The sequence below is a fragment of the Suricata suricatta genome, chromosome 2 (genome assembly GCF_006229205.1).
Source record: "Suricata suricatta isolate VVHF042 chromosome 2, meerkat_22Aug2017_6uvM2_HiC, whole genome shotgun sequence".
In the NCBI taxonomy this organism is placed as follows: Eukaryota; Metazoa; Chordata; class Mammalia; order Carnivora; family Herpestidae; genus Suricata; species Suricata suricatta.
In genome coordinates this window covers 2,716,605-2,733,168 of record NC_043701.1, presented here as the reverse complement: position 1 = coordinate 2,733,168, position 16,564 = coordinate 2,716,605, and the positions used below count along the sequence as shown (strand labels likewise).

The following is a 16,564-nucleotide window of genomic DNA, read 5'->3' as shown; positions in this document are numbered from 1 at the left end:
GATGTCGGGGCAGCGTGTGGCCGGCGGCGCGGGAGCCGCGCTTGGGGCTCCGTCCCGAGGCGGCCGGGAATTGGACTCGTAGGTGGCCGAGGCCGCCCCCCGCTCTGCGGTCACCCGCGGAGCACGAGGCGTTTTCGAGGCCGTGTTGATGGAATGGGGGATTTTGGAAAGCCGGGGAGTTTGGTTAGAGTTCCCGGCGCCCCGAGTGCACGCGCGCCCGAGAATGCGGGCGTGGACCGGCCTGTGTTGCGTCAGGTTCCGTCCCCGGAGGCTGGGCTCTGTTCCCGAGGTCTGAGCTCCGTCCCCGAATTCTGGGCTCTGTTCCCGGGGGCCGGCCTCCGTCCCAGGGAGCTGGGCCCCGCGGTGCGCGGCGCCAGGGCAGCCCGGCGCTGTCACAGAAATAATCCTCCTCCTCCTCCTCCCCGCCAGTGCGTGCGATGTCGGTCCTGTGAGCGTTACATGTTCGCTCTTAAACTGTCGGCGCAATAAACGAGTCCAAATACCGAACCCAGATTCGCACGCCCTCTTGTGTGAGCGGACTCTCCTTAGTTCTCTCCTTCTTTCCTTAAAACGCCAACTAAGCACGTGAATTTTTTTTAAAGACTTCAAGCAAACCAAACAGGTATCTTATTTTCTAAGTTAGAAAAGAACTTGTAACATGTATCAGGAGAAATTTACCCTACTGTGACTTAAATGATTTAATAAGGCAGATTATGGAACTAAGGTATTTAGTTTGAATCTGCACAATCGAAGTACTCATCAGCCTCTCAGAGCTGCAAAGCATCCTGGGTGTTCGAACTGTGCAAAGTGCCGGCGGTTTGCGTGTGGGCCTCCCGGCGCCGGCGGCAGGACGGCCCGGGGTCAGGAGCACAGATAAGGGTTGTTCCTGGAGTGTCTTGTCAGCAAGGAAAAGTTAAAGCCCTTCGAGGAAATCAGATTTCGTGTGGATGGTGGATGTGCTGAGGAAATCTACAAGACCGACGTCTGAAGTCATCAGGAAGAACCCGTCTGCCGAAAGACCAAGGGGCGGTGCAGTCCCAACGTCAGCACTGAAGCTCGTAAACACGGTTTTCACGAACCGTTCGTTTGTACAACATGTCCGTGTACAAAGTTATAGAAGAAGACTCTCACGTTGAGACTGCTGTTGTCAGAGTTCTTCACAAAGAGATCTTTCTCATTCGTTTTCTGTGTTTTCTTCACAGATCGATCTTTCTCATTCATTTTCTGTATTTTCGTCACAAATATATTTTTCTCATTCATTCCCGTGGCACTTAGGAGATGACCCTCTTCGGGGCACTAACGGTGTATGTTCGTTAAAGAGATGCATTCCATTTCTTTCACTTGGATGCAGGTACTACCCTCAAATATATTTTTACACTTCTTGGGCGCCTGGGTGGCTCCGGCAGTTGAGTCCAACTCTTGATTCCAGCTCAAGTCCTGATCTCACATTTCATGAATCCAAGCCCCAGGTTCAGGCTCTGCGCTGAGAGCACGGAGGCTGCTTGGGATTCTCTCTCTCCCTCTCTGCCCCTCTGTGTGCTCGTGCTCTCTCTCAAAATAAACTTCTAAAAAAATGTGTTTTTACACTTCTCCCAACTAAGCTCAAAGCATGGTCGTTTTGTTGATGCAGCCTTCAGAGAATAAACAGACTGCTAATTTGGTAAAGAGGGTAATACATTTCTCATTTTCTATTTTGCAAGTTAGATAACTGGAGGCAACAAAAAAATGTGAAATTGAAAAAGCTAAAGTAGAGTTGGGAATACTTAAACTGCACCTACTGGTGGGGGCATGAAGCATTATTTAAAGCAGTATTTCCAAATGGCTTTTTAAAAACGCATGTCTGGGGCGCCTGGGTGCCTCCGTCGGTTAAGCAACTGGCTTCTGCTCTGGTCATGATCTCACGTTCGTGGGTTCGAGCCTCGAGTCAGGCTCTGTGCCGACAGCTAGCTCAGAGCCCAGAGCCTGCTTCCGAGTCTGTGTCTCCCTCTCTCTCTGCCCCTCCCCTGCTCGCGCTGTCTCTCTCTGTCTCTCAAAAATTAATAGAAAGCATTAAAAAAACGCATGTCTATGTTATGGACAGCAACCTCAGTCCTATTCTCGTATTTTGTTAAAACTAGTCACACACCCCTTAGAGTTAGATACTAGCAATGTTTAGTAAATCTTTCATTTGGGCTTATAGACTGTAGCGTTTAACCTTTTTCAGGAAAGGAAATGCTTAAGTCAGAGGCACAAACAAGTCACTGTGTCACAGGAGAAGCTGGCACCAAAATGGTGTTACTTGATGGGAAAGGTGCGGTCAGCTCACAGCACAGCTGCCACTGCCACCAGCGGCTATCCGACTGTTTAGTGTATACAAACTAGAAAACGGGGCGCCAGGGTGGCTCAGTGAGCTAAGCGTCCAACTCTTGATCTCCGCTCAGGTCATGGTTTCATGGTTGTTGAGTTCGAGCCCCAAACTGGGTTCTGTGCTGACAGTGTGGAGCCTTCCTGGGATTCTCGCTCGCTCTCTCTCTCTCTCTCTCTCTCTCTCTCTCTCTCTCTCCCCCCTCTCTCCCTCCCTCCCTCTCTGCCTCTCTCAAAATAAATAAATAAGCTGAAAAAATTAGAAAACAAGTTTTAAAAAAGTTACTTATTCAAATCCCATCCCCAGAAGCAATGCTGGGAATCCTTGCACTGTCCCATCCTTAAAAAATGCATGTCGCTCGTTCTCTTCTTTAAGTTGCCACTTAAAAAAAAGAATTGTACCTCCTTGTCAATAAATAATAGATGTGCATTGTTTAGTGGATGCACCATACTGGTTTTTTATTAACATTTTTTAATATTTACCTATTTTTGAGAGACAGTGCGAGCAGGGGAGGGGCAGAGAGGGAGACAGTCTGAAGCAGGCTCCAGGCACTGAGATGTCAGCACAGACCTCAAAGGGGAACTCAAACTCACAAGTCACAATATGACCTGAGCCAAAGTCAGACACTTAACCGACTGAGGCGCCCAGGCACCCCAACCATACTCCATTTTTAATGTACTTGCTTTTAATCAATTCAGTATTACACATTTGTTTCCAATTTAACAACAGTGCTTCAGGGAAGCAATCATCTCGAAATACACATGCGTGTGTCATGTAGTATATTCCGTTCCATGCTCTTAAGTCAGAAGCTGGCCCATACCTGTTCTCCATCTCTCCAAGCTCGGTGCCTAGCACACAGTGGGTGCATTAGTCCAGAGGACTTAGGTCAGTGGTTCTCGACTCTGGGCAGTTTTGTCCCCCAGGGGGCGCTTTTCAGTGTCTGGAGACATTTTTGATTGTCGAGACAGGAGGTGTGGGTACTATTGGCATCTTGTGGGTAGAGGCCAGGGAGCTGCGAAACGCCTCCGAGTGCCAGGAGCGCCCACAGCAGCATACTCCTGTGCAGAATGTCTACACTGCTATGGAGAAATAGAGTCTAAGATGGTACAACAAATTGCATTCCACTGGACTCAGGCGTTGACATTTTCTTGCACACACTTGGTGGCTTGCTCAAACAGCCTTCTCGCAGATGGGCATTCGGGGCTTCTGTTATGTGGCTTTGCTGTCGGAGAGCCCTTTGCTTTCGGCTGCACAGACCGGGAGGAAGCACGGAGAGCATCACGCAGGAGGTTCTGTGGCCGCGCCTGGAAAGAGCAGCATGCTTCCCCATGCAGCTACTTCCCCCGGCCAAAACCAAGTCCTGTGACTCCAATCTAAACCGCAAGGGAAGCTGGGAAGTGTTGTCTTCTCGGTATCCAGGAAAAGGCAATGGGATTGTTGGCATCTTGCCAGCTTCTACCATTTTTAGTTTTCAAAAAGTACAAATTAAGATTAAAGAACACAATGCAACATAAAACAGAGGCACCTGGTTGGTTCCATCGGTTAAGTTTATGACTCTTGATTTTGGCTCATGTCACAATCTCACAGGTTTGTGAGTTCGAGCCTTGCATTGGGCTCTGTGCTGATAGTGTGAAGCCTGCGTGGGTTTCTCTCTCCCCCTTGTGTATGCGCTCTTTCTCTCTTTCAAAATAAATAAACAAAAAAATAAACAGAATTGTTAGATGTTTTTTAAAAAAATGTACTCAATAGGTATTTGTTGAATAGAGTTCTTAACTATTTATGGACAGGATGAATAGTGTTCTTTTAAAAGAGCAATCAGGTGTTTGTGGGAAGCCTGCAGTGGACGTGCTGGATATCTTGCATCATCTTACACCCACCCTCAGATCTACGCTCCGTCCTTCACCGCGTTCCCCGCCCCAGCGGGCCAAGCTGACCGGACTGCGTAGTCTCCGTCCTTCTCTGCCTTCCAGGCACATTCAGCGAACCGGAAACCCAGTGGGGTTGAGAGGGGAGGGCAGGCAGAAGACTAGGCTGTTTATTTTTCAACTTCCGAGTCAGGTTGACTTGAGCTGGCAAAGAACCTGTTCTGTGCAACTCTCTCCTTCCGGGTTCTGCCCAGCTGGCCTTCTCTTCCCTTTGCACCCAGGCTCTTTCCTCACCCCTGCGCCCCGCCTGGCCCTTCGTGAGGAGTGCCTTTCCAAAGCAGTTTTCCCACATAGTCCTAATTTGAGCGTGTGGCTCGAGTTGCAACCGTGGCTGATACAACAGACATGAGAGCCTGATGGGACATTGCAAATTGTTTTCTTTCAAATAAGATATGTCTGCAAGTAGCTGGGAGACAGGAGCCTGGCACCAGGGGGATTAAGGGTAAATGCAGCAGAGACTTAGAGAAGAGGTGCCCATGTGCCAGGATACCTGGGGCATCCTCCCTGGATGGAGTGGAGAAGAAAGAAGTGATCGTCGGAGGGGCACTCGCAGACAAGGCAATGTGAGGTCGGAATGCTGGCGTTGCTGGGTACGTAGTTGCACATTTCGGATAATACGTCATTTGATTATTCGATACAAGGGAAAATAGGGAACAATACAAAACCAGTAGGCCATGTTCAGTATATGAAGATCCTGGACACACACCCCCACACCCCACCACTGAGCAGATTGTTGAATTCGAGGTATAGAATAGTCCCGTGGCTGGGGTGGTAGGAGAAAACAGCTTGCTAGCTCTTCAAAGTTAAGTACGTTGGGACAGGCTGGTGGTCGCGTTAACTGTTGCTTCGTTTATGGCCTTTGCAGTGTGTGGAAATAAAACAGTCATTATGAATAGTATTTGAGCATTTGATGCAAAGCACTGAACAGCATTAACTCACCAGGAAACTAGAACACGTCCGTGTATAGTAGTTAAAACAAATGAGTTCAGTGTTCACATTTGGGGAAGAAAATATGCCCTCCTGGTGGCCGCCAGCACTTGGTGACAGCCGCCTTGATCCGATCAGCCGTGCTTCACGTCGGTCAGTGCTCACAGGCCCGGCAGCGGGAAGCACACACTGAAGCAAGAGAGCCCTGAAATTTGGAAGACCCCCTGCATATTGGGGCCACGCACCTTCCTGCAGGTGAGGCCAAGTGTCTATCAAAGCACCCCGCTCCATCAAGGTGATTTTGGGTGCTGGCTTTTGGGAATCCATATGGGCTTCGCCTCCCAGAGAGGGTCCCACAACAGGGCCTTGACCGCAGTGCCCCGTGCTCTTGGCAGCTGCACGTAGAATGAGAACAATGGGCGGGGAGCCCCAAGACTGCCAACAGGACACCTGCTTAGGTCTTTGTAAGCTGAGAAACAGCGCTGCCGATGCCGCCGGAGCACCACGACCTTACTCTCCGCGCTGCCGTGACCCCGAGACTTCCCCGCCGAGGTTAGAAACGTATTGACAGTGTAAGGTTGGAGAGAGAGTTGAGTCCACCTCCCGGTTCCCCAACTACTTAAGGAAGACTCCGAGTGAGGCCCTGGGTCTGGGCCCCGCCACGCTGGCCGAGGCCGCAAGCTGGCGGCGACTCCCCGCGTCGTCCCGAATCTGGCTCAGCTCTCTAAAAGAGCACTCAGAGCGCGAGAAAGCTGAGGCCCAGAGAGGTCAAGTAACTTTCCCGGGGTCACACGTACTAGCAGAATTTGGGCTAAATCTGTCTTCTTGGACTTTAATTCAGTCTTTGAAAAAAAAGACATATAATCAAAGTAGAAGAAAGGTAATCTCTAAAAGCAATATTTATGGCATGGAAAATAATAGCTTTGTATTGATTTAAAATAGTCCACTGATACATTTTAGTGGCTAACACCTATTCCTCCTGTGGAACTGGCTGAAGACGAAGAGATGATTGTTACATCTTAGTTCAAAACTTCCTGATTTTAATGTCTTGTGTCAGTTTTAATTTTCTGATTTAATTAGTTTCCTAATTAGAAGGGGTTAAATTAATTAACCTCATTATTTACTATATATTTAATGATTTCTCCTCTATTGGGAGTTACTTAATTTTCAATAATTGGAAAGCTTATGACAGAAGGGAATGTTGCCAAGTTGTACGGTTACTGCCTGGTGATCAGCAGCAGGGACGGGACAGGCTGAAGGGACTTTAGGGGACACACCAGCTACACGCAAAGGCTGCTTCCCACTTGTTTTGAAACAAGGTACATATAAAAACTTGCGTCAGGATTCCATAATTTCTATCAAACTCAGCGGCTCTATCCTTTATTTAAAAGATATCCTAGAACAGAAGACGTTAGAAGAAATAGCCCTAATTCATGACAATAAAATAATCATGAAGCTTTGAATAATGCCAGATAATTACAGTGGAAAGGGAACTTTCTGAAATTATCACCCATAAAAATGAAACACTTAAAATATTCAGATTTCCCTCAGACTTGGTAATGGACTACCTCAGTGACATTTGGGAAGACAGAGTAAAACCACAGCCTGACGCCCACGTGGCCTGTGGACATCACATAGGCCTGCTCCTCAGTATAGATATAAGCAGTTTGTGGGTAACGATGTTTTAAAGAATGATAGACACGAAAGATTAAATAATCCCTTTCTAGAGAACACAAATGAGGCTCCATACAATGGCTGAATTTTCCTTTGTCCCACCTCCGAAGTACATTCTAACGTCGATTTGGGTAATCTGTCCCCTGCTGTGCAGAGACTGATGGAGACAGGCCTCAGCTGCTCCCTTCTCCAGCCTCCTCACTGCCACTGTGCCTGCCACCGGTGCTACCTGGGCCGAGCCCAGGCCCACGAGGGGTTGCCGAGGAGGGCTTGGGTGCTGGTGCGGTTCTAAATGCACACCCTCCACGCTCAGTAGGACGAAGTGATCTGTTTACAGGAAATTCGCTTCAGTTGAGCCTCAGGCGCATCACAGGTAGGCCTGGCTCCGGCAGTCCAGACACACCCAGGGAGGACTGGGTTCTGTTCCAGAAACGATGCCGGTACGAGTCGTGTAGAGCGACAGAATCCGTAGCGGGGTAATGCTGTGGAGACTGGGGTGGGGAGGGAGAGCCTCGGAGGGGGGCCCGAAGGGTAACGGGACGAGGAGGGAGACGCCCGTTCCTGGGCGCAGCGGCCTCAGCAGCGGCCTCAGCAGCGGCCTCAGCAGCACCAACATGGCGACCCAGCAGCTCCGGACGTGAGGGCCTTGCTGCGGACAGCCCTCCGACAGGCAGTAGCAAGAAGCAGAGTGAAGACCTTCAGGGGAAACTGGACAGGAAGTAACAGTAATCGCCCATGTTTCTCATAGATCAGAATCTGTCTATCATGAGGGCTAAAGCAGACAGTAGAAGCTGGTCTTTCATTGGATCCCATTTGGAAAACACCGGCCGTGTCAGTGCACAGCAGACACAGCAGGACTGTGGGTCTGCAGGACTCCGGGAATGCCCCCTGCGCTGGCCCCCACTCACTGTGGCTTCTCACTGCCCGTGGAGCGAAGCTCAGTGCCGTTAGCCTGCCTTGCGTGAGCTCCGCGATCACCCAGTACTCTTGTACTACACACCCTCCCCGTCCTTATTCCCCAGACCCGAGCACCCCAGGTTGTAGCCACTACTCCCCTTCCTTCAGGCTCTCTTCCCGCCGAGCACAGCCAGAACTCTCACCGCCACGGCTTTCTGCAGACTGTCCATCTCTCCGTGTGGAATGACCCCCTCCAGTTACACACCCACGCAGATCCTACCTCCTCTTCCCATGGCCAAGCTCAAGTGCCCGTTTCCTGAAGCATCTCTGAGGCCTTGAGATAGAATTTTTTGTCCCTTCCATTTATGATTACAAATAAATCATGTGAGTGGAGGCTCTTTGGCATGGATCAAGGATGACTAAGCCAATCAAATACGAGAGTTTACCTCCACCCATTGTAATGGCCCGCGCGATGCGTCTGTGAACCGTTTTCAGGGCATGGAATACAACAGGGTAGGGAACCTGTGTGTGAGAGCTTACGCTCATCCCAACACCCATATTTAAAATACCAAAAAGACTTTATTTTGAAATACTTCTTCATCGCATACCCCTTCCCCACATAATCCCTGAACTGCTAACTGAAACCAGTCTTATTTCCTTCAATGTGGATCTCCCCCACTGTTTACTATGATGCCTGATGTCAAGCGGTCAGTGGACACATATTTAAAGAATAGATGGCTGCCCTTTGAATGAATTAATATCACTGCTAAGGACTCTTTGCCCGGGTTCTGAGGCACCATTAAAGACAGTCTTCATTGTGCAAATTTAAAACTGAACTCTTCTCATGAAGTTGCTATGTTATCGGCTGATGAGTTTTATTTTACAGATGGAGAAATGTTCAGAAAGTTTAGGTCTTGGGTCAGCAAAGTCTTTTTTGTGATAGGCCAGGGAGAAAATATTTCAGGTCTTATGATCCACAGAGTCTGTTTTGATTTCTTACGGTAACTGCTGCAGCGCGAAAGCACCAGAGACAGTGTGCTTACCAATGAGCGAGGTTGTGTTCCAATAGAACTTTATTTGCCAAAACAGGCAGTGGGCCAGATTTAGCCTTTGGGTCTTGGTTTGCTGACTCGGGGTGGGGGCGGGGAAGGGGGCAGGGCTCCAGGGCTACAAACTTAAAAGTGGAAGAAACAAAGACTGATACCCAACAGGTGGAAACTAAGCCACCAGCCTCATAGCCCCGGTCGGCACGCTTTCTGCCTCACTCTGATAACTCTGTGCTCTCCGGGGTCTGTCTGAATGCTTGACCATCAGGAAAACAGGGAGATTAGGGCTAATTAATTAGTCCAGACTTTGAAATCCAGAGAGGAAAGGGCCTCATATTAAGTGCAAATCATCATCCTAAGTAATATGTTTGTGGCACTTTCATTAAATTTTCTCTCAAATCTTGAAAAATATGTATCTCCTGGCTGCCAACGTTTTCATCTTAGTATAATTATGAAGCCTCCCCAAATAATCATTTTTCGGTTTGTGATGCTCAGTGGGGGCACAGTGCCAGCTGCTGAGACCTGACCGAGCTGTTTGAGACTTATTAGCACAGCACAGGTGAAAATGAGTAAAGACTTGGTGAAATTTGTTCATAGCGTATTGAATATGAATGCCTATTGTCTAGTGGCATGCATGGAAAAAAGAACAGCACTAACCTAAAAGAAGTGAAAATAATTCAGTGTCTGTCAAGATGAATATAGGGAATTTAGGGACATTTCCCCAGGATATTAATAATAACCATTTTGATTACCAAAAATCCCCAGACATTTCAACTTGTGATAACTGTTTTTATGAACAACATGTCCACAAAGAGAAACTGGCCACAAAATTAAGTATGTGGCTCTTTAAGTGAGTCAAATACCTTTTCCCCCCATTTCCTAACAGGAACGAGTATTTTGGACCTGAAGCTTAGAACAAACCCAAGGACAATGAATCTAAAGAAGTATCGCTCTATGTTTATGCTTTCTATTCCCAGACAGTCCTAGACTGTCCCAGACACATTTTCTAAGATATTCAAAACCCAGTGACATCAAAGTTCTAATGCTACCCTCTGTTTCCTAGGCAAGGCTTACAAGTAACTCTGAACTCTGTTTAAATCGGTTCATCTTCTTTACTTGCGCACCTGCTGCTCCTTCAAAGACAGAGACCCCGGGAAGTGGCTTACCAGTTGGGAGCACGGAGGTTATAGGATGAATCAGAAGAAAAATCACAGGAAAGAAGCAGCTGGTGTCCTTCGATTGGGAGGCAGTGACTTTCTGCTGTTTCATTCGTAACATAAGAAAACCTCACCGGAGGGGTCAGGGTTGACGGCATGGCTGTTCATCTTGCCCCCGTGTTGCTCACGTACTCAGAAGAGTCTGCTCCCTCACGGTGGAGAGGAAGGAAAGTGCCCGTGAAAAGCAGAGAGCAACCTCCATGAACACAAAAGCAATTTACTTTCAGAATCCTTGGCCCAGGGAACCCCCTTCAATTATTGAGTGATTTAACAGAGTTCTAGATAATTCTAACATGTTTCTAAGTGGGAGAATTTGCTCAACCTACTTGCCTATGTGTAGCAGCTCTGAGAAATTCCACAGAAGGACAAAAAAATTAGACCAATATGCAGATGGTGTTGAGTTCCATGTTCCATTGCTATGGAAAATCTTCAACATATTGGAGGATTCATAAACACTGAATGTTAAGCTTTGTAATTTATGGATTTTATTCCACTCATCTACACGTTCATTAGAATCAGAGAAAGCAGCTTCATTTATACCCTCTTTAACAGGGGTATTTACAGAAAGAGTCATCAGAGATCAGTGCACTTGAAACTCAACCCATTGGTGTTTGCCTGTTGGCCACAGTCTGTTCTGGGCAGCACCTTCTTGGAACCCATCCTGGGAATGGTTAATTATTTCCCAAATCAGATATTTTCAGATATAAAATGATTAATTACAGCCTTCTTGATGTCGAGTGAAGATCCAAAACTGCAAATAAAATAGAGAGGCTTTGCAGGGACTTGAGCGGGGCCATGTCAAGATTTCCCTTCCCCATAGGCTTGTCTTCGTTTTCTTCCTTGGTGCCCTGCGATCCTCTCATCTGTCTTACATGACTTGGTGTCATCAGTGCTCTTCATTTCTTTGGTGCTCAGAGGGGAGCCTTCGGGAAGTTGGGGTCGGTGAGGTAAAGCATGCCCGAGGGGGGCTTACATCCGGAGAAACATGACTGCTTTCACCTTGCATCTTGCAGTAATATTTTTATTTGTAGTAATTACATATTTGTTCAGATGTCCATGCCTATCAACAAAAAAGAAACAAGAAAAGCCTGCTTATTCATATTGCCACTTAATGTCCCTTGATGGGCCTCTATTACCTGGCATCCAGTTCCCAGCCCTGTTTTTCTCTCATTCCACCCAATAATAATTTGGGGCCTTCTACTGCTGCCTTCCTAACTTGTCTCTCCCTGTTCTCACAACTCACAGCTCCACATCCACGGGAGTGCAGGGGACTCTTCATTCTCCAGTGACCGTCATTAGAGCCGGTGGAGAACTATGACAACCCTTGACTCGCCCAGAGGCTTGCTAAGGGCAAAAAAAAGCACAGAATGGGTAGTGGGAGGAGGCAGTTGTGGATTCCAGCCATGACAGCATAAGGGGCTGCAGAAGCAACAGCCTCACCCAGACGGTTCAATCAGCTCCAGAACCGTGTGAGGCGCAGTCGCTACAATGAACTCCTCATCTATCTTGTGTTTACCCCACTTATCTGGTTAAGCCCAGATCATCAGGGTTTGTGATAGACACATTCATGGGCACGGACAGCTTCCTGCCCTCTTTCTGGGGGAACAGAGAAACTCTCCTTCTGACTCTAAAGCTTTAGGTTTTATCCCACCTGCATACATCCTGAATTGCATATCACTTATTCTTTCTGTCCCTTATATATGCAACATGTCTTTGTTGAGTCTTCCAAAAAGCTTTTATTTTTTTTAAATGCTTATTTATTTATTTGAGGAAGGGGGAGTGTGAGCGGGGGAGGAGCAGAGCGAGAGGGAAAAAGAGAGAATCCCAATACAGGGCTTGAACCCACAAACTGTGAGATCATGACCTTAGCCGATATCAAGAGTTGAACGTTTAACTGACTGAGCCATCCAAGTGCCCTCAAAAATCTTTTAAATAAGCTTATGCTTTTATTTATTTTAATTGTATTTATTTTATTTTAAGAGAGAGAGAGAGAGAGAGAGAGAGAGAATCCTAAGCAGGCCCCACACCACCAGTGCAGAGCCTGACACGTGGCTCAAACTCACAAACCATGAGATTATAACCTGAGCTGAAATCAAGAGTCAGATACTTGACTGCCTGAGCCACCCAAGCACCCTAAAACATTCCCACTTCATAAAGACCAAACTCTCCGTTCGCCTGGGTCCCTGAGCCACCACAAGGAGCACCTCATGATGGAAGTGGTGTGTGAGTTAGAAAAGATTGTAAGCCACGGAGAGTTCAAAAGCCGCTGCAGGAGAGTCTAGCTATCAAAATACAGGACCAGAGACACAAGCATGAAAATGGACAGGCATGGAGCCAGCTCTCGATGGGCAAGGAAAAGTAGTCAGGACAGAAGCTGCTCGCCTACATGCGGTACCCAAGTGCCAGGATCAATAAAAGGCAACCATTTACTTGTGCCCTTCTCTCAAGGGTCAAAGTCAACGGAGGGAGCAATGAATCTGTCAAACCTGGGTCGATGCCCATCCTCCCTTTACACCATGGCGCTGACAGAGACGCTTTGAGTCTTTCAGTGCCTCCAGAATAGGCAGGTGTCTCAATTTCTTGTTCCTCGACCAAGTGTCTACAGTGGTGGGTGACCATTACCCCTCCAGCATGGGGGTTTTGTTTTCGGGAAAGGAAAAGAATTCTGGTGGCAACAGCAACAGCGGAGTACCCTATCTTCTCTACCTTTCTCTACTTATACGGATAAGCAAAACACAATTGTGAATATTTCTATCCCCTTTTACTTAAAAAAATGTAATTTCACAACTAGCTTCTGCTTAATGTATCATGTCATGCCTCCGAGTTAAAATGAATACTTCTAACTTTAAAACAGTTACGTAGTCCATATCGTGGTTCTGCCGTAATTAATTGAGCCATAACCTGAATGCCCACATACAGAGATATCTCTCGGGTTTTGCCCTCACGAAGAACACAGCTGTAAACAGCTTCGTGCTACAATTAAGAGCTGGTGCTTTCATTTCTGTAAAATTGGATACTGATTCTCAGAGAAGGATCGCTGGGCCACAGAATACATCCTGCCAGTTTTAGTAGATCCCCCTAGATGCTTTCCTCCCAAAATTAACTTATATTTCCACTGGAAATTTTCATGACTCTCAGCAATGTATAAGAGTGTTCATTTTCTGGCACTCTCATCAACTTTGGATGTTATGCTATTCTTCAACCGTCAAGTTAGAAAAATGAACAGATTCAAAAACATAAACTACAGCATTTGCCCATCTGCAAGTGAGACTGGGCACCTCCTCATGTCTTAATTTGCTTTTAGCACAGCGGTTATGCACATTTTTAATTCATGTCCTGTATCAGGAATGCTTCGCAAGTTCAAGCCTCTTAAGAAGTCTTTGGTGGCAAGTATGTATGTGTTTGTGTGTATAAGAGGGTGAAATATGCACACATATGCAAATACATACATATACACACATACACGCACATGTGTGAGAAAGACAGGTGAACCTAGGTTATGATATATGGATTTTCGTTGTATTATTCCTTTAACTTTTCTAGAAGCGTGGACATTTTTCAAAATAAAGTGTGGGAGAAAGGTGATCTCTCCACCTGCAAGTGTGATGTATCTCGCGTCTCTGGGTTTTCCGAGCCTCAGACCTGGGTTGCCTGACTTGCAATCCAGCACTCTTTGTGTCCCCTGATTTTCAGCTTCCTGCCTCTCAGGTCCCTGATCTGTGGAGTGCCTCAGCCTTCAGTATTCACCTGCCTTCCAGTGCCAGCCACAAGCTAAATCCAAGGAGGGTCCAAAGTTTGGCAGATCTTCTCCAGCAGCTGAGCCTCTCTTTAAGACTTGCTTTAAGACTTGGGACAGTTGCACCAAGTGGAACGAAGCATAGGTTACAGTTACTGCCATAAGCTCAGGGTGACCAGCAGTCCCCATCTACCAGTCACTGGAAAGCCCTGCATCCCGGGAAAACTCTCAGACAGGAGCAAACCGAGAGTCGTTGGTCACCCCAATGACTGCCTGTCCAACCCGCGACAGAAAAGTTACTCTGACTCTTGCTGGAACAGTAAGGAAGACTTTTTCAAGAGAGAGGTTGGGCCCAACTCTGAACACCTCAAAGACAGCTAGGGATTTCTAGCCAAGGAGCAGACGGAAGCGTCAGGGAATGGAAACCACTAAGAGGAGGCATCAGGATAGGGGTCGCTTGCTAACTTGGCTGAGGACAGGCCAAGTGGGGAGGAGGACCTTGATCAGACGTCAAGGGTGGGTGGGGTGACTTAGCAGAACTCTTGCTAAGACCAGGCTGGGCAGACCCAAGATAGGACCAACCAGAAGGAGGGCTCCATGGAACCAGACGAAAGGTCCATAAAGCAGAGAGTCTCTGTCGCCTCCACATTGGAGAAGGAGCAGCCAGAGTTTATAACTGAATCGGAGGCCCAGGACTCACTGCCATCCAAAAGTGAGATTGTCATTTCAGAGTGGGACAGGTAGCTCCAAGGACACCAAGACCAAGGATAGGAGGGCCAGTCAGTGCGGTCCTGCTCTAAGCTCAACCAAGGGGGGTAGGTAGTTCATGAAGGTTAATGAAGCAAGGTTAGGCCATGTATGGTTAACTCATAAACCTGTTGCCATGTATCCATGTCACCAAGACCCAAACCCTTTTAGTGACCCCTGCAAGTCTTTCTGGCCACAAAAGAACCAAGGTCAGCCATCGGATCTCAGTCTGGCTAGAATGTTAGGAAGTGATTTTCACAACCATGTTAATTAACAATGTGGGCTTCAGATAGGTTTTTTTTTTTTTAAAGGGCATTAACATATCTAGGAGAATGGCATTCAAAAATAAGTTTTGTGACCCAAGGCGGGGGAGGGGAACATAAAATAAGAATTTTTACTTGTAACACCGTAATGGGGCTCAACAAAATGCTTCTTACAGAAAGATCTACTAACGTTTTACCTTAACAAGGCTCAGTAGTCATCCTTGGGAAGCTGCTGTAGTAACACCTGGAGATTAACCTGAGTACCTACAACCGGTCCAGGTAGGATCAGAGTCAGACAAACAGCTGCGGGGAGCGGCGGTGGGTGGGGGGACCCCAGCAGGCTCAGGTTTGATTTATTGATTGGCTGAAAAACTCCTGTGGCACATAAAGCGTAATTGGGCGCAGAGAAGGCTGGGGCCCCAAGACAACGATGATGAAGGCAACTGCGCCGCTCGGAGTCGACGCGGCCGTGGCTCTTGGTTCTTCAACAAGACACCTGACTACCTGCTGAGCGCAGACCAAGGTTAGAAGCACGTGCCTGACGCCTTTAGTGCGCAGTTTCCTCCTTAGCTCTTGGGGACGATGCAGTTCGGCTGATCTGCAGGATGGACGCCATGCACATGGACACGGGTAAGGCCCTCCCCCCTGCCACGTGAGAGGGGCCCTGCTGACCCCTGACAATACAGAGCCCACTTTGCCAGCCCCACTTTGTGGCTCTTAGGGGTCAGGACTCTGAGCATTCTAGAACTGATGAGTGCTAGAGTATAACACAGCGTCATTATTTAAAAGCAGGAAGAGCACATGATCGAGCGGCAGTGATGTTAAGCTTCCCCACTTAACTGTCATTCCTGGTCCCACTTTGTCCTCTCTTCTCTACTTCACAGGCCAGAAAGCTAAATATGGAATTTCTCAGCCCCTTCTGTGGCAAGCATCAGCCGTGTCATACAATTCTTGCCAATAAAACAAAGTAGAAGTCTACCGTGGAGGCGGTCTGGGGAGAAATCTGCATTCCTAGTTCCCTCGTTTAGGGGCGGAGTGCACAGGGCTGAGCAGAAAGTTGACCTTCTTTTTTTTTTTTTTTCAGTTTATTTATTTATTTTGAGAGAGAAAGAGAAAGAGAGTGAGAGGATACATATGGAAGGGGCAGAGAAAGAGAGAGAGAGAGAGAGAGAATCCCATCCCAAGCAGGTTCTGCACTGTCCGCACAGAGCCTGACTCAGGGCTCCAACTCGCCAACCCTGAGCCCAAATCAAGTCAGATGCTCAACCGACTGAGGCTCCAGGAGCCCCGGCCTCTTCTTTCTGAGCCTTTCCTTTCTTCTTGCGTGTGGGCGAAGCGCTTGGATGTTCAGCCGGCAGCGTGAGCACATGAGGGGCAAGCCAGCCTGCGGGGGACGGTGGGGTACAAAGATAGAGCTGAGTCCTTGGTGGCACTGCTGTCACAGCTCTAACCCGGGGACACTCATGTGACGATCCCAACTAGAACCACCTCTCATCGGGCATTGGTTCCTATGGTCATTTTTAAAAGGCTGCAAAATAATACATAAAGCAGCGGACGGTTGTCATAAGCATATGACATTGTGATTTTAAAGTTTTATTATGCTCTCCTGAAGCAGAGCAGAATTTAATCTTGCATAGAGGAGCAAAATGTGTGACACCCTCAATATTTTTAAACAAAGGATCTCATGACAATCATGAGCTCTCCATTCTGCTGATGATAGTTATTGTTGGAGGACATCATCAATCTGAAAGAGACAATTCTTTTTTTTTAATGTTTTTTATTTATTTT

At 47.5% G+C, this 16,564-nt stretch overlaps 1 protein-coding gene and 1 long non-coding RNA gene across 2 annotated transcripts in view; both read right to left on the bottom strand.

The window, feature by feature from the left end:
* PAXIP1 (PAX interacting protein 1) overlaps nucleotides 1–7,486 on the bottom strand; it is a 52,866-nt gene extending 45,380 nt beyond the window's left edge. The window contains 1 exon segment of the mRNA XM_029954314.1: nucleotides 7,315–7,486. Coding sequence (XP_029810174.1) covers nucleotides 7,315–7,486 — 172 coding nt within the window.
* An 853-nt stretch (nucleotides 7,487–8,339) lies between these two features.
* LOC115277015 overlaps nucleotides 8,340–16,564 on the bottom strand; it is a 19,538-nt gene continuing 11,313 nt past the window's right edge. The window contains exon 2 of the long non-coding RNA XR_003902170.1: nucleotides 8,340–11,090. This is a non-coding gene — a long non-coding RNA (uncharacterized LOC115277015). The remainder of the gene's footprint in view (nucleotides 11,091–16,564) is intronic.